Source organism: Elephas maximus, chromosome 3 (genome assembly GCF_024166365.1).
Source record: "Elephas maximus indicus isolate mEleMax1 chromosome 3, mEleMax1 primary haplotype, whole genome shotgun sequence".
In the NCBI taxonomy this organism is placed as follows: domain Eukaryota; kingdom Metazoa; phylum Chordata; class Mammalia; order Proboscidea; family Elephantidae; genus Elephas; species Elephas maximus.
The window spans coordinates 11,607,017-11,629,558 of NC_064821.1; the positions used below are offsets into that span (position 1 = coordinate 11,607,017).

Below are 22,542 nucleotides of genomic sequence, written 5' to 3' on the forward strand. Positions count from 1 at the left end.
TGTTACAGGACTGGGTAGTGTTTTGTCCTGTCACGCACAGGGTCGCTATGAGTTGGAACCAACTCAATGGCATCTAACAACAACAGCTAATTTTGGAGCTGAATTTTAAGGACAAGTGAGGTATTTCACTAATATTCTCTGAGTTGATTGAAAATTTTTGACCACTTAAAGCAATAATTGGATTAAAAATTTTATTGGGATCCTGAATATTCAATTAACTCAAACGACCATCCGTAAAGAGTAATACAACACGTGTTATTGATACTTATTTGTTTGTCTAAGGCCTCCTTCAATGACAAACTTGTCTGAAGGGGAAACAGGCTTTGTGGGGCTGAACATGAGCAGCCTCGTGTGGTCTGCTAGTTCGCTATAGTATGCTAAGTCATCCTTACATAAGTCTCTGGAATGTAACTATTATTGTCCACTAGCCCTGTAAAACCTCTGCCCTCCCTCCCCCTGCAGGGTGTGGAAATCTGCTTTGGTCCTGTAGCCACGTAGGATTCATGTCTTATGTAATTCTCCCTAATATACTCCTTTGCCGCCACACTGAATTTGGCTGCCTTTTTCTTTGTTCTCTCAGCACCCTCCACTTTTGGAGGCAGATTTCTCATTACTGATCCATGCCTGAACAATTGGTGAGCAAGCCAGGAGAGTGAAGAAATGGCAAGTGGGGATGAGGCATCTCCACGAGGGGAGGTCTGGCTCATGTGCCCTTCTGCTGGGAAAATCCCAGTTGGCCGGAGTACAGAGATGCCCTGAATACACCAAGCGGAATAGCCCAGTTGTGGGCAGACATGTATTTTCAGAAGTGTGAAAAGCAAGCTAGGAGAGCAGTAGCAGCCGTGGTCATGATATTATCATTTACCTCATACGTGTGTGAAAGGTGGACAATGAATAAGGAAGACTGAAGAAGAATTGATGCCTTTGAGTTATGGTGCTGGTGAAGAACATTGAATATACGATGTACTGCTAGATGAACAAACGAATCTGTCTTGGAAAACGTACAGCCAGAATGCTCATTAGAAGCAAGGATGGCTAGACTTCGTCTCACATACGTTGGACATGTTATCAGAAGGGCCCAGTCCCTGGAGAAGGACATCGTGCTTGGTAAAGTAGAGGTCAGCGAAAAAGGAGAAGACCCTTCAAAGAGATGGATTGACACAGTGGCTACAACAGTGGGCTCAAGCGTAACGATTATGAGGATGGTGCAGGACCAGGCAGCGTTTTGTTCCGTGGCAGTCAGAGCCAGAGCCGGCTCAATGGCACCTTAACAATGACAACGAGACTGTCTGGTTGGAATCTCTCCTCCAAGCAGGCGTGATCAGCCTGCTGGGGACAGTCCTACTGGTACCAAAAAAAACCAAACCCAGTGCTGTCAAGTCGATTCCGACTCACAGCGACCCTACAGTCCTACTGGTAATTCTCATTAAATTCTGCCTCAAATGATGCACAGATAGAACACCCACCAGGGTTATGCATCAAACCATGTACGTGTACCTCAATGTACAAAATGGGTGACGGGCATACCAGGACTTGGTACTGCTGTGGGTCTCTTTTTGGTGCCCCACTGGGAGTTGAGGGCCGTACTGTTAGAGGAATGGTCTGCTTTTATGCCTTTCATCCAGGCTGCCTAAGGAAAGGCTTTGGGTCTAGAGCATTGTCTGATAAGAATTGGGTTGCCTTCTCTCGCCCAGTTTCTTCTCCTTATCAGCAGAGCTTCCCCCTGTTCTGGGCACAAAGTAACTTTCTGTCTCTTGCACATGCCACGAGAACCATATGGCACCTAGCCAACCCCACTTCTATATCTCTTCCTGCACAGAGAAAATGAGTCTCGCACTGTGGCACAAGAAGGGGGGAACGTGCCAGGTTTGTAAGAGCTGGCCTCGAGGGTTGGACTGAGGGGAAAACAGGCTTTGCAAGGCCAAACAATAGCAGCCTCCTGTGGGTGGGTTGTGGTCTGCTAGTTCACTACAGTTTGCTAAGTCATCCTATGTAAGTCCCTGCCACGTAGCCACTTTTGTCTGCTACCCGTATAAAATCCCACCCCTCGCACTGTGGGGCACTTGGATCTATCTCCTTTGGTCCTGCCGCTGCCCAGGAGTCACCTTGTATGTAAGTCTCCCTAACATACTCCTTTGCTGCCACGCTGGAGCTCCCACCTCTTTCTTCGGTCTCTTGGCCCCCTCTATTTTTGGAGGTAAATTTCACTTTACTGGTCCGTGCCTGCACAGCATGTAATGTTTTTCGTTGCTTATTCGGAACACTTCTGACACTTTCTTCAATCTTCTTTGTTACCCTGCTTTGCATTGTATTCGTCTGTATGGTGATCCTTCAGGTACCTTTTCTGAATTCGCTGCATGGTCTTCAACCATATCTGTGTTGCCAGTTTTACACGTGCTTTTATTTTCAGTCTTTTCATACTTGAAAGATTCTCAACATGGGTTTTCTTTTGTTCATCCCATATTAGAAGTCAAGGGATAAGAAATAATATTAACATTGGGCATATTTACAGCTACCATATTATATTACATTAAAAACAAGGCTTAGATTTTGGTAGCATAAAGAGAATAGACTACATAAAGACGTTTGTGAACTGAATTAGAACCAGAACGTATTAAAATGCTTTAAGCCTTGTATTTCAGAAAAAAAACAGAATAACTTCAGTTTTTCATTCACTGGGTTTGCCGATTTCTTTCATTTGAAGCCCTACTTTACAACATTTATGTACATTCATCCAGTACCTTTTGAAGAAAAATCTCACTTCACAGTGATGCTATCAAATTGTTTTCAGTGAAACAATGGTGTATCACAATTGAAACATTTTCTTCTTGCTAGTTGCTGATGTTTGTTAACATTTTGATTTGTGAGATAAATACCAAAATTTAAACATAAGTGCAATGTGTGATAACCAGGAAAAAATTCAGATTGAATACAAAAATGGAATTGTCAAAAAATTATACACTATTTTCTATTTCTTGAATTTAAATACCGCACTTAAAGAATGTGAGTAATGGACGTTTAAAATGTTTGCACTCACCCGACATATTTCACTTCACATAAAACTGTTGAGAGCTCGATGCAGTTTAAGCAGCTCTTTCAGGTTTCTGACTACGAGTGTTCTCGGCTCCTGAGCATTTCTCACGCCCTGGGTAGGCACAGCCAGCGTTACCGTGAGAGGGCTCAAGCACGGAGCGGAAATAGCGAACTCTGAACTGACCTGGGAAGGTCTCTCGTGACAGCAGTCGTCATCTTTATCTGTGGCTGCGAGACATCACTTGCCAAAGCAGTGAACCGTGCACTCACCAGCCATGTGCCAGAAAAGTTGGCACGCACGGGCTCCAGACGCAAATCAAACATAAACGGTCCAATGGTCTTGTTTACAACTGAAAAATTATTGTTGAGCCGGAAATAGCAGAACAAATTAAATAACGGTTTTCTATTTCGGTCTAGGTTCAGAAAAACATGTTTTTTTTTTCTATTCAGGTTGTGGTTTCACTCTGGCAAAAATTTTGGGTTTTGTTTTTTTTGGTTTCTGTTTTTGGTTCTGTTTCAGTTCGCAGCCCCAGTACCTACAACATGCAGGGTACACTGTCACCTTCTCACCTGTTTTCTCTTTCTGGAACAACCCCTTGTCAAATATCCCCTTGGATAACTCCTTCACATCCCTAACCAGTTAAACCATTTGCCCTCCAGTCTATTCCAACTCTCTAGGAGCTTCTCAGCGCAGGGACCCTGGGTCCAAAGAACGTGCTCTGCTCTTGGAGCTGCTTTCTTGGTGGTGTGAGGCCCCCTGTTTCTCTGCTTGCTTCTCTTTTTTATATCTCAAAAGAGATTGATTTAAGACACAACCTCATCTTGTAGATTGAGTCCTGCCTCATTAACATAACTGCCACTAAGCCCCCCTTTATTAACATCGTAGGGGTAGATATACAACACATAGGAAAATCACATCAGATGACAAAATGGTGGATAGTCACACAATCCTGGGACTCATGGACTAGCCAAGTTGACACACATCTGGGGGGGACTCAATTTAATCCATGACAGTGCCGCCATGTGGGTTCAGAGTAGAACTGCGCTCCATGAGGTTTTCAGTGGCTGTTACGTTTTATGAGTAGATCACAAGGCTTTTCTCCTGAGGTTCAGCCTTTTGATTATTAGCTGAGACCTTGATTGTTTTTACCACCTAGGCACTTCCCTTCACATCCCTAGGTCAGTGCTTAACTTTTTGGAAATTGCCAAATAGTTTTCGCCAGTGGATACACTCTTTTACATTCCATTAGCAATGGATGAGGGTTCTAGTTTCTCCCCATTCGGAACCATACTTGTGTTTTTGTTTTTATAATAGCCATTCTAGTAGGTGTGAAGTGGTTTCTTATTGTGGTTTTTACCTCTATTTCCCTACTGACTAATGAGGCCGAGCATCTTTTCTTGTGCCTTTTGGTCATTTATATATCTTCACTGAGTAAATGTCTGTTTAAGCTATTTGCCCATTTTTTAAATGGGTTGTCTTTTTGTTGTTGAGTTGTAGGAATTCTTTATATACTCTGGATATTAAAACCCTTCAGATCTGATTTGCAAATATTTCCTCCCACTGTGAAGGTTGTCTTGTCACTCATAATGGCCCTTAGTGCACAAAATTTTAAATTTTGAAGAGGTGCAATTTGTCCATATTTTACTTGGTTGCTTGTCCTTTCAGTGTCATATCAAAGAATCCACTGCCAAATTAAGTATTTAAATCATTGATCTATTTTGAGATAATTTTTGTATACGGCGAAGTCCTCGGGTGGTGCAGGTGGTTACGTGGTCAGCTACTAATCAAGACGTTGGCCATTGGAATCCACCTAGGAGCACCTCAGAAGAAAGACCAAGCAATCTAATCCCAAAAGAGCACAGCCACTGAAAACCCTACAGAGCACACTTCTACTCTGACACACACGAAGTCGCCATAAATTGGAACTGGCTTGGCTGTAACTGGTTGTTCTTTTCTTTCATATGGTGTGAGGTAGTGTCCAGCTTCATTCTTGTACATGGGGAAGTCCAGTTGTCTCAGCACCTTTGTTGAGGAGACTATTCTTTCCCCATTTAATGATGTTGGTACCCTAAATGAAAATTACTTGGCTCTAGGTTGGGTTTATTTCTGGACTGTCAGTCCTCCTGCAGTAGTTTGTGTGTATATCCTTATACCAGTGTAATGCTGCTTTGATTAGTGTAGCTTTGTAGTAAGTTTTGAAATCAGGAAATGTGAGTTTTTTACTTTGTTCTTTTTCAGGATCGTTTTAGCAATTTGGGAAGCTTTGCAATCCCATGTAATTTGAGGGTCGTCTAATCCATTTTTGCAAAAAGGCCAATGATATTTTAATGGGGTTTGTGTTGAACTGCTTGGAGTTGTACTAACATCTTAACAATACTAAGTCTTCCAATCTATGAAGACAGAATGTCTTTGAATTTATTTAGGTCTTCGTTCATTTTTTTTTTTTTTTAATAATACTTCATTATATTTTTGGTGAAGGTTTACACAGCAGTTTAGGTTCCCATTCGACAGCTTCTACAAATTGTTCAGTGGCATAGGCTACATTCTTCATAATGCATGAACATTCTCATTTTTTCTGTTCTGTTCTGTTTCCATTAATCTAGTTTCCCTGCCCCTTTACCTTCTCATCTTTGTTTTAAAGTAATTGCTGACTGTTTGGTCTCATATAGATGATTTTTTTAAGCAGTACATTACTCACAGTTGATATTCTTTATTTTGTGAGCCAGTCTGTTATTTAGCTACAAGGTGAGCTAGAGCTCATTTTGGTTCAGGGTTTAAAGAGTATGTCAGGGCAATAGTCTCAGGCAGTCCTCCAGTCTCAAAAGGCACACTAAGCCCAGATTTTTTAAGAATTTGAGGCTCTGTTCCATATTTTTCTGCATTCTGTCAGGATTCATCTATTGTGGCCCTGATTAAAATGGTCTTTTGTAGTAGTCAGGCACCATCTAGTTCTAGTCTCAGAGTTGATGAGGTTGTGTTTTGTGTAGACTTTTAGTCCTATAAACTAGTTTTTTCTTTGATACTTTGGTTTACTTCTTTCTCTTTTGCTCCAGATGAGTAGAGACCAATAATTATATCTTAGATATAACTTAGATGGCCACTCGCGAGTTTTTAAAACCCCAGACACTACTCACAAACTAGCATGTAGAACATAAATTTCATGAACTATATTATGCCAATTAACTGAGTTGCTCCACAAGACTGTGGTCCCAAGCCGTCAAACCCAGAAAACTAATTTCATGAGGTATTTGGTTGCTATGAGTTGGAATCAACCCTGCAGCAACAACACGTTTGGTTTTGGTTTGGGATCGGGCTGGTTATGTCTAAGAAGTACAGGTATCTCCCACTTTTCGAAAAGTTCACTTTTACTCCATTTTGCTTTTAAGAAAAGACCTACATTAGTACCTATTTTTTCTAACAGAAAGAAATGCAAAGAGGATTTTTGCTTTTGATTAAAAAGTTAAAAAACAAAAATAGCTTTCAGTGTTTGATTTGCAGCATGTCGTTAAAGAGGCTGTGTGCATCCCAAGTGGCAAGAGTGGCATCGCCAAGCTCCTTCCCCAGGAACTACAGTCAACACCAGGCCACCGTAGCTTTGAACCGTGTCTGTGCGCATCTGTGCTTTATCTCGATTTATCTCATGCATACGTTAGCAAGATGTGTCCTAAGGTATCAGAAAAGCCTAAAAGAGCTGTAAGGGTATTATGCCTAGTGTAAAAGTGGACATAATTGTTTCAGTCATGATAAATGAGATAAAGACATTGTCATGGATTGAATTACGTCCCCCCAAAAATGTGTGTATCAGTTTGGCTGGGCCAGGATTCCTGGTATTGTGTGATTTTCCTATATGTTTTAAATCCTGCCTTTATGATGTTTATGAGGGGGGATGGGCGGCAAGTTGTGTTTGTGAGGCAGGACTCAATCTACAAGACTGGATTGTGTCTTGAGGTAATCTCTTGGGATATAAAAGACGTGAGCAGAGAGACAAAAGCACCTCATACCACCAAGAAAGTAGTGTCAGGAGCAGAGCTCATCCTTGGGACCTGGGGCCCCTGCGCAGAGAAGCTCCTAGTCCAGGAGATTGATGAGAAGGCCAACAGAGAGAGAAAGCCTGCCCCTGGAGCTGACGCCCTGAATTTGGACTTTTACCCTACTTTAGTGTGAGGAAATAAACTTTTCTTTGTTAAAGCCATCCGCTTGTGGTATTTCTGTTACAACAGCGCTGGATGGTTAATTAAGACAGACATTGTGCGTGCACTGAACTTGCCTGTGTCCACCATTTGTATTGTTTATCCTCAGAGAGAAAGAATGTTGAAAGCTGCCAAAGTTATTATTGGTTGTGCTAGTAGCAAAGTGGTCTGTTTTAGTTAGTATCCAGCAATGGATAAAATGGCAAGTCTATTGCTTGAGCAGATTGGTAGGTGTACATGTATTATTTCCACTTTATATAGGCTGTGTATTTATCGTATCTTTCCTGCTTTTATGATGTTAGTATTATTTGGCATGATTTGGTAGGTTGTTTTTCTGGTCTGTGAATGCTCAAAATTTTTTCCCATATAAATTATCGGTAATTGTTTCTTCGCTTCTTGCCATTTCGGCTTCCAAGAGGTTTCTTAGGAGCGCTCTACTTTTAGAAAGCAGGGAAACCTGTATCTGTAACCATTACCCCTGTATATACACATATACATTTACATGCCTATACACATGTGTGCCTACATACATATATACATGCACGTATGTTTTCCAGTTATTGCTGTTGTTGTAAAGTTATGTATGTCATAGCGATTACCAAAAGGTCCTTTTTTCTTAAGTGTACATCTTCGTAACATCATTTACCTTGGTCAAACTGTGGACGCTTCACCCTCAGTCGGGTCTTTTTTTTTAAATGTTTTCTAGTTTTCAGTGTACAAGTCTTTCATCTCCTCTGTTAAGTTTATTCCTGGATATTTTATTTTTTTATGTATTATTTTAAATGGAATTATTTTCTTAATTTTCTTTTCAGTTTGTTGATTAATGTTGTACAGAAGCACAACTGATTTTTATGTGTTAGTATTCTGCCCTGCAAATTTGTTGAAATCTTTTTTTAGGCATAGTAGCTTTCTTTTGGATTTTCTTTTTTGGGGGGGAAGGCTCTTCTGTCTACATGATTGTTTTCTGTAAATAGAGAGCGTTTTATTTCCTATCAAATTTGGATTCCTTTAATTTTTTTTTTTTCTGCCTAATTTTCCGGCTGTGATGTCCAAGTACGATGTTGAATAGTAGCAGTGGTGGTGAAAACAGGAACTCTTGTCTTTTTCTTAATCTTAGGGCAGAAAGCTTTCATTTTTTCATTATGGAATAGGATGCTAGCTGTGGGTTTTTCATGAATGCTTCTTAATCATGTCAAGGAATGTCCGTTTGATTCCCAGTATGTTGAGTGTTTTTTAATCAACGAAGCATATAAGATTTTGTGAAATACTTTATCAACTGAGATGATCATGTGGTTTTTCTTTGTGTATTACATTGATTTTCTAATGTTTAACTATCCTTGCATTCTGTAATAAACACCACTTGGTCATGGTGCATAATTCATTTAATATGCTGTTGGGTTTGGTTTTCTAATAGTTTGTTGAGTATTTTTGCATTTGTATTCATGGGGGAGATTTTTTTTTTTTTTCTGGTCACGCCTGTATCTAGCTTTACTATCAAAGTAATGTTCACCTCATAGAATGAGTTAGGAATAGTTCCCTCCTATTTTTGGAGGAGTTTGAGAAGGCTTGATGTAAATTCTTTAAATGTTTGGTGGAATTTAGCATTAAAGCCGTCAGGTCCTGGTCTTTTCATTGTTGGTATGATGTGAATTACTGATTCACTCTCTTGTTATACTATTGAAATTTTCTATTTCTTCTTGAGTCAATTTAGGTAATTTGTGAGTTTCTAGGAATCTAATCTACCATTTCATCTAGATTATCTAATTCGTTGGTGTACAACTATTCATTGTGTTCTCTTGTAACTTTTTTTATTTCTGTATAATTGATAGTAATGTGTCTATAAAAAAAATGTGTCTATAATAACTTTATTTCAGTTATTTGCTACTTCTCTGGTCAGGCTAAAAAACTAGCAGTCTAAAATTTGTCAATTTTATTGATCTTTTCAAAAAAACAAGTTTTCATTTCACTGAGCCTCTCGATTGTTTCTCTAATCTGTATTTCATTTAGCTATACTGTAGTCTTTATTATTTCTGTCCTGGTAGCTTTGGGCTTAGTGTACTCTTCTTTTTTATTTCTTCAAGGTGTGATGTTATGTTTTTGAGTTGAGAGCTCTGTTTTGTAATGTAGGTTGTTTTAGTTACCTAGTGCTGCTGTGAAAGAAATACCACAAGTAGATGGCTTTAACAAAGAGAAATTTTATTCTCTCAGAGTCTAGGAGGCTGGAAGTCCAAATCCAGGGCGCCAGCTCCAGGGGAAGGCTTTCTCTCTCAGTAGGCTCTGGGGGAAGGCCCTTGTAATCAATCTTCCCCTGATCTAGAAGCTTCTCAGTGCAGGAACCTCAGGCCCAAAGGACATGCTCCCCTCCTGGAACTTTATTCTTGGTGGCATGAGATTCCCCTGTCTCTCTGCTTGCTTCTCTATCTCGAAAAAAATAGACTAAATATACAGCTAATCTTGTAGATTGAGTTCTGCCTCATTAACATAACTGCCTCCAATCCTGCTTCATTAACATCATAGAGGTTAGGATTTACAACACTTAGAAAAACCACACCAGTAGACAGTCACACAGCACTGGGAATCATGGCCTAGCCAAGTTGACACACATTTTGGGGGGACACAATTCAATCCATAACATAGATATTTAGTTCTATAGATTAATTTTCCTTTGAGCACTGTCTTCACTTCATCCCCAAAGTTTTGCTTTTGTTTTTGTCTCTAAGTATTTTCTAATATCTTTTGTGATTTCTTTTATCACCCATTGGTTACTTAATAATGTGTTGTTCAATTTTCACATATTTGTGAAATTTGTTCTGTTACTGATTTTTTCATTTCATTATGGTCAGAGAAAATATAGTTTATTATTTCAATCTTTTTTTTAGTGTATTGAGACTTGTTTCTGTACCTAACACATGTTCTATCTTGAAGAATGATCCAGGTACACTAGAGAAGAATGTATATGCTGCTGTTGCAGGGTAGAGTGTTCTATATATGGCCATGAAATCTGATGTACACTTTTATTCAAATCCTCATATTTTCTTTTTGATCTTATATCTAGATACTCTGCCCATTATTAAATGTCTCTAACTCTGAATGTTGTAGGTGCCATTGAGTTGGTTCTGACTCATGGTGACTCTACATACAATAGCACGAAAGACTGCCCAGTCCTGCACCATTCTCAAAATCATTGTTATGCTTGAGCCCATTGTTGCAGCCACTGTGTCAGTCCATCTCGTTGAGGGTCTTCCCCTTTTTCACACATCCTCTACTTTACCAAGCATGATGTCCTTCTCCAGGGACTGACTTATCCTGATAACATGTCCAAGGTATGTGCAACTTAGTCTCGCCATCCTTGCTTCTAAGGAGCATTCTGGTTGCACTTCTTCTAATACAGATTTGTTCGTTCTTTTGGCCGTCCATGGTGTATCCAGTACTCGTCACCGACACTGTAATTCAAATGAATCATTTTTTCTTCCATCTTCATTATTCAGTGTCCAGCTTTTGCATGCATATGAGGCAATTGAAAACACCATGGCTCAAGTCAGGTATACCTTAGTCTTCAGGGTGACATCCTTGCTTTTTAACACTTTAAAGAGGTCCTTTGCAGTAGATTTGCCCATTGCAATACTTCATTTGATTTCCTGACTGCTGCTTCCATGGGTGTTGATTGTGGATCCAAGAAAAATGAAGTCCTTGACAACTTCAATCTTTTCTCCATTTATCATGATGTTGCTCATTGGTCTAGTTGTGAGGATTTTTGTGTAAGCTCTGAATGTAGAACCATATTTCCCCATTCAGTTCTGTCATTGTTTGTTTTGTTTCCCTTCTCATTTCCTCTTGAATATGTTTTTCTTTTGTTATTTTGTTTATGCTTACCATGGGGATTACCTTTAACATCCTGGATTTATAACAATTGAAATTAAATTGTTACCCTTTTAGCTTTAATAGCATACAAAAACTTTGGTTCTACATAGCTCTTTCTCCCAGCCTTAAGTTTTGTTTTCACAAATTACATCTTTATTCATTGTGTCCCCAATAACACAAATTTATAAACACTTTTGTGCATTGTTCATTTAAATCATATTCGCTGTGAGTTGGAATCGACTCGACGGCACTGGGTTTTTACTGGGTATGACATAGAAAGTAGATACCAATCTAAAATACAATATTACTGCCTTTTATATTTGTACATTTAAATTGCCTTTACTGAAGATATTTATTTCATTATACAGCTTTGCAGTACTATTCAGTGGTTTTTGTTTGTTTTTAACTTTCAGCCTGAAGGGCTCCCTTTAGCATTTCTTGAAAGACAAGTCTATTCTAGTGGTAACTGACTCCCTCAGCTTTTGTTTATCTAGATATGTTTTAATTTCACCCTCATTCATGAAGAACAATTTTGGCAGATATAAAATTCTTGGTTAATAGTTTTGTTTTTGTTTTCAGCATTGTAAATATGTCATTCTGCTGCCTTCTGATCTGCATGATTTCTATTAATTTGATTGAGGATTCCTTGTGGGTCGCTTTTGCTTTTTTCAAGATTCTCTCTTTGTCTTTTGACAGTTTGATTATAATTTCTCTCAGTGTTGTTGTCTTTGAGTTATTCCTTCTTGAAATTAATTGAGCTTTTGGATATGCAGATTCATGTCTTCAAGTTTGGGACCATTCCAGCCATTATTTCTACAAATATTCTTTTGCCCCTTTCTCTTGTGCTTTTCCTTTGGGTACACCTGTAATGGATGTGTTGGCCTACTTGATGTCCCACACATCCCTCTGGCTCTGTTCACTTTTCTTCATTTCTTTTTTCTTTTGGCTCTTCATACAATAATTTCAATTGTCCCGTATATACATTCAATGATTCTTCCTTCCTTCTACTGAGATATGTTATTCAACTCCTCTAGTGGATTTTCATTTTAAGTATTGTAGTTTACAGTTCTAAAATTTGCTCTTTTTCATAATTCATATCTCTGCTGATATTCTTATTTTCTTGTTTGTTGCTGTCAAGTTGATTTCAACTAATGTTGATCCTGCATGTGCAGTAGAACTGTGCTACAGGGTTTTCAGTGCCGTGGGCTTTTGGAAGCAGATTGCCAGACCTGCTTTTCGAGGTGCCTCTGGCTGGGTTTGAACTGCCAGCCTTTCAGTGAGCAGTTGAGTGCTTAACCTTTTTGCCATCCAGGGACCCCTCGTTTTGTTAATACGTGGTTTTTCTTTAGTTCTTTGTCCATGTTTTCATTTCCCTCACTCTCTCTAGCCTTCTCTGGGACTGCAGGTTGCTACCAATATAAAACTACCACCTAACCAGGGAGCAGCTGAGGCATGGGCAAGTAGAACATTCCATAAAGCTGTCCTACCATTTCGAAGTCACCTTTTTCTTAGCTCTCTGTTTGCATGTTGTTGTTGTTTTGTGCTATCGAGACGATTCAGACTCATAGCAACACTTTAGGACATGGTAGAACTGCCCCGTAAAGTTTCCAAGGCTGTAACCTTTATGGCAGCAGGCTACCACCTCTTTCTCCCACAGAACAGCTGTGGGTTTGAACTGCTGACATTTCTTTCAGTTACAGCCAACCGCTTAACCACTGCACCACCAGGGCTCCTTTGTGTTCACATATGCTAAATGTGGAGAGAAAATAGAATCACATAAGATGCTCAGTTAAAACAAGAGAAGGCAGAAAAGAGTGGAAGACAAAAAAGAAATGAAGAGTAACAAATATAGTCAGTTAATACAACTATATGTCACTGATCACTATCTAAATAAAACAATTAAAACACAAAATATTTGATCTACAAGAAATCCATTTTATACATAAAGACAGAAATCTTAAAACTAAAGATATGGAGAGAAAAGAGACAGAGGTCAGACATGCTTTGTCTGCCAGAAAACACCAAAAGAAAAAAAAAAAAGCAGAAAATGGCAGAACCAACTTTGGAACCAGTTAAAAGTTTAGAGCAATTATGATTCTCTGAACTTCTGCATCTGTGGCTTGGAGTCTGTCATTAATTTTGTAAAATTCTCAGCCATTATTCAAATAGTCCTCTCTTCTCCTGGTATTGTCGTTGCACATATGTTACATTTTTTGGTTCACAATTCTTGAATATTCTTTTCTTTGTTTCTTCATTCTTTTTTCTTTGTATTTCAATTGCAGGTTTCTATTTGACCTATCTTAAAGCTCACAGATTTTTTCCTTGCCTGTGTTCAACTTATTGGTGATCCCTAAAGAGTTTCCATCTCTCTGCTCACATTACCCATCTGTTCTCGCATATAGTTTACTTTTCACATTGGAAGTCTTTTTATAGGAGTCATTTTGTTGTTAGGTGTTGTTTATTGCTTTAAATTCCCAGTCTGGTAATTCCAAAATCTCTGCCATATCTGAGTCTGGTTCTGATGCTTACTTTATCTATTCAATCAATGGGAAAAGCTGCCAGATCTTTGGCATTTTCTAGTTATTAATATCTCAGCCTTGTTTCACCAGTGCTTTATGTTTTATTGTGTGTTCTGGCGGGTGTTATGGAAGGAGGCGAAATTTTTTTTTTTCCTCCACAAAGAAATGATGGTCTGATTGTGGAAATAAACCTTTTATTTGTTACATGTTCTGGCTGTTCTGAACCATAAATATAAAGAGGAATAAGACTGGAAATGGTCATAGTCAAACTGTGCAGAGATAAGCTCACTGTGTTACAAATATTGTTAAACCTATGAGATAGAATGACACCAGTCAGGAGGTAAATGTAGACAGCAAAGGGATGAGGCTGATTGGCAAAGTTTATAGTAAAACACAAAACCTTGTGTGACCTCCCTGTGAAATCTCAGTTCCCCAGGACTGTCAGCCTCAGCCATCCTTTTGCACACATTGGGAAAGATGGTACCTTGCTGATCCAGAATATGTGTGATCTTTTAGAACTCAGTGGTCTTTGAGGATGTGGCCGTGGACTTTACCCAGGAAGAGTGGGCTTTGCTGGATATTTCTCAGAGGAAACTCTACAGAGATGTGATGATGGAAACCTTCAGGCACCTGGACTCAGGTAAGCTTGGCTTCATTTTTCTTATTTACATCTTTTATGAATAAATATATTGTACTCTTTGACCTTTGTATAGGATTTGGGTTGAAGAATTGGAAGACATTGGCAAACGTGACAGGTGTTTTCACTGCCGTCATGGGACATGGACTCTAGTGGTTTCCCCATGAAAGTAAAAATCTATGTATTAAAAAAACCAACCAAACCCATTGTCACTGAGCCGATTCTGACTCTTAGCAGCCCTACAGGACAGAGTAGAACTACCTCATTAGGGTTTCCAAGGAGTGGCTGGTGGATATGAACTGCTGACCTTTTGGTTAACAGCTGAGCTCTTAACCACTGAGCCACTAAACCTCCATGTATTAAAATAACTATTTTTCTTGTGGTTAAAATCCCTTGAGGCTCTTTAAGTGTTGTGTGTGAGCATTGACTTCAGGGATCACTTTGAGGCAAAGAGATTTGTGGTTTAGTATCTTGTTAGCATTTTACCATGTTTATTACAGACTTGATGATTTTGCTGTAGATAAACTCACACCTGTTCATCTATAGAAATCATGGAGACAAAAGTATTGATGCAGTGTCAGGGAAACATGCTTGCCTGTCCTCCCTCATGATCTATCTCTATGAGCCCCGTATGAACTACACTAAATTTTCTCACTGAGAAGCAAGGGAAAGGCCTTAAGAGAGTGGTCAGATAACTTATCCTGGCTGTAGTGTTGTGGAGCACCAAGAAAGCAAGAATCCTCTGAAGCCCTGTGAGGATGGAATTACATTTGAAGACATCAACTTGAAATAATTTCTTTTGGCTTTAGGAGGCAGAAATTACACATGTACTCGAGCTTACTTGATTTTTCATCAGTGCTCTTTCATGCCTTCTATATTTATGGAAAAAGACCTCCCCATTTCGTCTTTTAATATTACCTTTCCACACACGCATTGTTTGCAATACTTTTTTATTTTGCTCTCCTAATTACTCCTTACTTATGTTAATTACCCCTTACTTATGTTACCATCTACTCTGTCCTATAGGGTCGCTATGAGTCAGAATCGACTCGACGGCACTGGGTTTATGTTATCATCACTCTCAATTATTTCTTAGTAAATTCCGTACCCTTTTGACCATTGCCAAAGCTGTGTAACAGCCAAATGCCTCAAAGTCTTTCTTTCTTCACACATACTTTGTTCCTCCAAAATGTCCTTGCTGTTTTTTTTCCTATTGTGGAACTCCACTAAAAATCACTGGGTCAGTTTTTCAACAGGATAATAACGAACAAAAGTTATCCATGACGGATGACTCCTGGTTCTCCATATTAGGAGAAATCTGTGTATTCCATGGCATTGAATGTCAGCACAACAACCAGGGAGAGAATGTGAGGTGAGTATTACATCTCAGTGAGCAGTGCCTTAGGACGTCTTAAGGTGTCGTGACATTTGTGTGTGTGTACATGTGTATGTATAAAAATAGCTCTAAAATGGTGTGTTCACGTAATTTTCACAACACAGTATTTCCATAAATGTGAATCAGATAATTGAGTATTTGGAACATATTTCAGTTGTACATAATTATCAGAAAGCTCTGTTTAGAAATATTATGACAATAATGTTAACCCCCTCTGTGAGATGATTCAGCCTATACAACAATATGAGACAACACATGGCAGAAAACATATATTCACTCTGTATGGTCATTGTGAAATGGTAACAAATTTAATTCTAACAACGTTTCCTGTTTTTTACAGAATAATTACAGTAGAGAACCTCCATGAAAGTAAAGAAGGTAGAGTAAAGAAAAGTAGAGAAGTAAATCAGTGTAGAACAACTTCCAGCTGGATTGGAAATCTTGCTAGCCTCAAAAGAACTCATGCTGGACTAAGTCCTTCTGAGTGCCTTGAGTGTGGAAAAGTTATCATGGATCATTCATCGTTTGAGCATCACATTGGATCTCACACTGGATACAAACCTTATCATTGTAATGAACGTGAAGAAGACTGCAGTTGTCCCTCTTACCTAAAACCTTTCGTAAGAGAGAAACCTTGTAAATGTAAGGATTATGGGAAACCCTGTAGTTGTTCCTCACTCCTCACTGAACATATAAGAACTCTCAATGGAGAGAAGCCTTATGAATGTAAGGAATGTGGGAAAGCCTTTAGTTCTTCCTCATCCTTCAATAAACATGTCAGAGCTCACAGTGGCGAGAGGCCTTACGAATGTAAGGAGTGTGGGAAAGCATTTAGTCAGGTTTCAGATCTCACTAGACACATAAGAGTTCACAGTGGAGAGAAGCCTTATGAGTGTAAGGACTGTAGGAAAGCTTTTAGCTATCTCTCAAACCTCACTAGACATATAAGAACTCACAGTGGAGAGAGGCCTTATGAATGTAAGGAATGTGGGAAAGCCTTTAGTCGTTCCTCATTCCTTGCTACACATATACGAACTCACAGTGGAGAGAGGCCTTATGAATGTAAGGAATGTGGGAAAGCCTTTACTCGTTCCTCATTCCTCGCAACACATATACGAACTCACAGTGGAGAGAGGCCTTATGAATGTAAAGAATGTGGGAAAGCATTTAGTTCTTCCTCATCCTTCCGTAAACATATAAGAACTCACAGTGGAGAGAGGCCTTACGAATGTAAAGAATGTGGGAAAACCTTTAGTCAGGTTTCATACCTCAGTAGACACATAAGTTCTCACAGTGGAGAGAAGCCTTATGAATGTAAGGAATGTGGGAAAGCCTTTAGTCAGTGTTCACAACTCACTAGACATCAAAGAGCTCACAGTGGAGACCGGCCTTATGAATGTAAGATATGTGGGAAAGCTTTTAGTCAGTCCTCACACCTCATTAGCCATATCAGAACTCACAGTGGAGACAGACCTTATGAATGTAAGGAATGTGGGAAAACCTTTAGTCAGTCTTCACACCTCACTAGCCATATAAGAACGCACAATGGAGACAGGCCATATAAATGTAAGGAATGTGGGAAAACCTTTAGTCAGTCTTCACATCTCACTAGCCATATAAGAACGCACAGTGGAGACAGGCCTTATGCATGTAAGGAATGTGGGAAATCCTTTAGTGATTACTCATCCCTCACTAGACATAGAAGAACTCACAGTGGAGAGAGACCTTATGAATGTCAGGCATGTGGGAAAGCCTTTAGTTCTTCCTCATCCCTCCATAAACATGCTAGAACTCACAATGGAAATAGGCTTTATGATAGGAATATGGGAAAGCCTTTAGTTGGTCCTCATCGCTCACTAAGCATAGATGAGTTCATGGTATAGAGAGGCCTTATCGGTATAAAGAATTACAGAACGCCTTAGTCCTCATATCTCACTAACCATATAAGAATAGTTAACAGGGGAGAGAAGCCTTATGAATGTAAGGAATGTGGGAAAGTCTTTGTTATTTCTTCTTACCTCAAGAATTTCAAAAGAAGTCTTAATGGCAAGAAATTTATGTATGTAAAGAATGTGTAAAATCTAGTTATTCCTCATGCTTCACTAAACAGGGCTCACAGTGGATAGAAGCGTTATGAATGTAAGGAGTGTGAGAAAGCCTTTAGTTATTCCTCATTCCTCAGTAAAATTGTAAGAACTCGTAGTGGAGAAAGGCCTTATGTACTTAAAGAATGAGGGGAACTCTTCGGTTTTCGTTCACCCTTTTGATAACGTGAGAAGGTACCCTAGAAACAATATACCAAAAACCAAACCCAGTGCCATCGAGTCGATTCCAACTCATAGCAACCCTGTGGGACAGAGTGGAACTGCCCCATAGAGTTTCCAAGGAGCCCCTGGCAGATTCGAACTGCCGACCCTTTGGTTAGCAGCCATAGCACTTAACCACTACGCCACCAGGGTTTTCAGAAACAATATATGTATAAGTAAGGTTGGAAAGGTTTTGGTAATGCCTTTAAAAAACTTGAAGGAGGACACATGGGAGAAAAACCATGTAGTGTAAAGAATGTGATATGGAAAAGTTTTTTTGCTTTTCCCCTTGTACTCTCCAAGCTGTGAGGATTCATGCATATGGAAAAGTATTCACTAATTACTTCTGCTAAAAATGTGAGTTGTCAAGGATTTCATTTTACTTGTATCTACAGTCAGCACTCATGAAGCAGCAATCAAGAAATCAAATGACGCATTGCATTGGGCAAATCAGCAGAAGATCTCTTTAAAGTGTTGAAAAGCAAAGATGTCATTTTAAGGACTAAGGTTCACCTGACCCGAGCCATGGTGTTTTCAGTCGTCTCATATGTATGCGAAAGATGGACAGTGAGTAAGGAAGACGGAAGAAGAATTGACGCCTTCGAACTATGGTGTTGACAAAGAGTATTGAATTTGCTATCGGCTGCTAGAAGAATAAACAAATCTGTGTTGGAAGAAGTACAGCCAGAATGCTCATTAGAAGAAAGGATGTCTAGACTTCCTCTCACTTCCTTTGGACATGTTATTAGGAGGGGCCAATACCTGGAGATGGACATCATGCTAGGTAAAGTAGAGGGTGAGCAAAAAAGAGGGAGACCCTCAATGAGATGGATTGACTCAGTGGCTGAAACAGTGGGCTCAAGCATAACAACAATTGTGAGGATGGTACAGGACTAGGCAGTGTTTTGTTCTGTTGTACATAGGGTCACTATAAGTTGGAACCGACTCGATGGCACCTAACAACACCGAGAAATATGTGAGAAAAACTTCTGAAAAATCATGTATATGTAAAGAATATGGAAACATCTACAAATGTTTTGGAATTCTTAGAAAACATGTGAGATATTAAACTGTGGATTGATTCTATGAATGTAAAAGATGAGGGAATTTTTCACTGTCTCTTCTGTTAGGACCCCTATGAGACCTCACATGCAGAGACTCTGACTGTAAGCCAAGTGACCTTTTGGTGGTATCACATGACTTTGGATGAGTATCAAAATGTTATTTTGGTTCTCTTACATACAGATTATTATAAAATTTCATCACCCTTTGCTGCCTTGAAATGTGTTTTCTTTTTATCAACTATATTTCTAAAGTTTTTATAGTTTTTCACATTATAATGCAGTATGTTCTCTTTGTAGAATATTTGATTTCAGTGGGAAATTATAAGGAAAACTGAAAAATCACTCAATATCCCACTACTTATGCTGTTTTGGGTAATTCCTTTTAGTCTTCTTTGTATGCAAAGCTGTGTTTGCTTGAAAAACCAAACCCATTGCCTTTGAGTTGATTCACACTCATAGCAACGCTATAGGACTGAGTAGAACTGCCCCATAGAGTTTCCAGGGAGTGCCTGGTGGATTTGAACTCCGGGCCTTTTGGTTAGCAGCCAACCTCTTAACCATTATGCCACCAGGGTTTCCAGAGTTTATTTAGAGAATATCAATTATATTGTATGTGTAGTGCTATACTGAGGTTTTTTTTCATTACTTCTGTCATTTGTCCTCCACAGTTGTTATGGTCCCTGGTTTATTGATGAGAAAACTGCTCAGGAAGTTTTAACCCAAATTCTCACCATCTCACAAAAATGCCCCACATAAGAGGTGCTGTGAAAAGCAGGGTTTGCACGAAAGGAGGGCTCCTCATGGACCCACAGCATGACCTAGCAGTAATGAAACTTCTGTCCAGCACAGGCCCAGAGCCTGCATTTTGAGACAGAATCCTACTTTTGGTAATCCTCTAGTTCCGGGAGTGCCAGGAGCTGAGGCTGCGATTAATTACTGGGCTGAACTAGACTGGCGACTGCCGCTCCACCTGATGTGCCTACCTCAGCGGTGTCGTATCGCATGCCAGCTACTGATGTTAACCACATCAGTCTCCCATAATTGCCAATAATCAGCCATGGTCGGGAGGTTACGTTGTTAGACTACTTTCTGTTTGTATCTATAGCTTTTAAGAAGTGGTATTATAATTGTGGCCTTGTTAAGTTTTGTCATCTATGGATAAGTTTTACTTTGCTGACTTGCTGAGAACATTTGAACATGATGGTTCAACGTAAAATAGACTATATAAACTTATAAAAAGGACTATAGTATTTCAGACATGGATGCTATTGGACTGAAGAGGGATTTTTAGGAGTCGTGTAGAAACTTATGTTCTTCAGGTTGCTGCTAACCTAGGATAACATGGAACCAAGATTAGGTACATGAGACTGAGTAAACTAAAAGAATTACCATAGGTTTTTATGAGAATATTACTGATGTTCAATGTTCTAATTTTTAAACATTAAAAAAAATTATTTCCCTTTCCCTATTTTAGTGTAAAAATCAGTTATTTCAATAACTAGTCTTATTATGCTGGTTACAGAATATAGATTAAAAGATGCTATAATGGTTTAGATAATGCCACCTATGAACTCCAGGAAATAATACTGAAATGACCCTGATAAAAAGTAATTCTTCTAAACCACATGACCCTCTTTTATGTTGCTCATACCGACTTTAATATTGTTAAATATTGTCAGTCCTTAATCCAGCACTCTAAGGAATACTTTCACATGTTGAAGAAGCCTAACAACCAAAGTCAAAAACCCAAAATCTGTCTGATATTTTTCCAGAGGACTATGTATACTAAAAAAGGACATTAGCTAAAAGATTCCCTAGAGTCTCATTGGAAAAGACTGTACATAGTTTTCCTTACGAATCTTTGTGCTGCTAAATTACAGGGAGTTAAGACTTGCATATACCCCTCCCACTTAAAGAAGACTGTAGTTCCTGTTTGGATTGTCCAGCCAACAAAATGACTCAAACATAAATTCACCTACCCTAATAAACTGAAGGAGACTACCATGACAGAAGCAGACAGCTCTACCCAAGACCATGGAATGAGATTTCGTGCAGGCAAATGAGATTTTTTGGACTACGCTTTATAATCTTTACTTTCTTATTTATCTTGATTATTCTTCCACAAGTTGAAATTCTTCCTTAGTAAGGTATAGTCTGTGGAAATCCCTGAAGTAGCTGCTCTTTGTCTGATACTTAGAGATTTTAAAATAACATTATTTTTTCAACTGGAATTAGTAAATTAGTACTTTGCCATGTGTTGCTTTCTGATTTATGTCCAGTACTTTCTTTGCCATGCATATGCAGGCTATTAAAGTCTTTGGGTTCCTGTTCCTACTGGTATAGGTAATTCTTACAGGATTGCATTTAAATTCCCTTTTCTCTAAGTCAAGAAATTTCCCTTTACATTGTTAATTTTTTAATGTCTTTGCTAGATGTTGTTACCCCCTGCCTAACGCTTATAGCCTTTGAAGTTGCCTTATTATATTATTTTTAATTAATACTTTTACATTATGAAGCTTTTCTTAAGTAAATATAAGCTATTAACATATTTTTTTTAATCATAGGTACTAAAGAAAACTAAAACCAAAAACCAAACCCAGTGCCACCGAGTCGATTCCGACTCATAGTGACCCTATAGGACAGAGGAGAACTGCCCCATAGAGTTTCCAAGAAGGGTCTGGCGGATTCAAACTGCCGACCCTTTGGTTAGCAGCTGTAGCACTTAACTACTACGCCACCAGGGTTTCCAAACAAAACTAAAGTCTAATGCAATATAGAGTTGCTATGAGTCAGAATCAACAAGGCCAACAGGTATTGCATTTAAATGTAATGTTCCTAAAAGGCAAATAAATAATTAAAGCTAGATTTTTTTGTAAGTCATCTGGTTTTAACATTACTCAGATCTTTCAATAATAGATTATTTTGCAAAGATGCTATAATATCTACACAGGAAATTGTTCTTGGCTATTTCATTTTGCTACGAGTTTCACATCCATACAGAAGTACTATTTTATCATATTTAGTTATATTTTTCTTAATACAGGGAATGTCATACTTTGTAAGGAAACCAAATATTTTTCCTCAAAAGGATAAAAATTAACATTATTTGTCACATATAACTCTATTTCTCTAGAAACAGAGCTAACTCCTTAAGTAACTTTTATAGGTCATTACTTTTAAGATGACTAACTTTTAAGGTCTAAAATAATTCATTATTTAATAGATTTTAAGGTGAAAGTTTAGAATTTAACAGTTACTCTTTAAAAGGATAATATTTGTGGTAGATTGTGTATTTTCTTTCCCCCAGTATAAACCTCTTGCTGGCAGTAGGCCTATTTAAGAACAGCTAACTTCTCCAGTGAACGCTTAATTTTGTATACTGCCCCGCCCAGATTTTAAAACATGGCTTTTTCAGAAAGTTTAACAATATGCCTACAGGAAGAAAAAAAAAAAAAAAAAAAACCTCTCTATGTTCAAATGTGAAATTAGCTAAAGTTAAGACAACTGTCTATTTGTGACAACTCCCTGACAATTG

The 22,542-nt window shown here is 38.7% G+C and overlaps 1 protein-coding gene across 4 annotated transcripts in view; it reads left to right on the forward strand.

Annotated features, from left to right (window-relative positions):
* Nucleotides 1-21,352, forward strand: part of LOC126072033 (zinc finger protein OZF-like) — a 45,485-nt gene extending 24,133 nt beyond the window's left edge. For 3 of the 4 annotated variants that reach the window (XM_049876644.1, XM_049876643.1, XM_049876645.1), the window contains exons 3-5: nt 14,121-14,244; nt 15,487-15,613; nt 15,978-21,352. In XM_049876644.1, coding sequence (XP_049732601.1) covers nt 14,121-14,244; nt 15,487-15,613; nt 15,978-17,520 — 1,794 coding nt within the window. In that variant the 3' untranslated portion in view covers nt 17,521-21,352. Of the gene's footprint in view, nt 1-13,318; nt 14,245-15,486; nt 15,614-15,977 lie in introns of those variants that run through there. The other variant, XM_049876646.1, reaches the window with a different exon arrangement.
* Nucleotides 21,353-22,542: the final 1,190 nt, after the last annotated feature.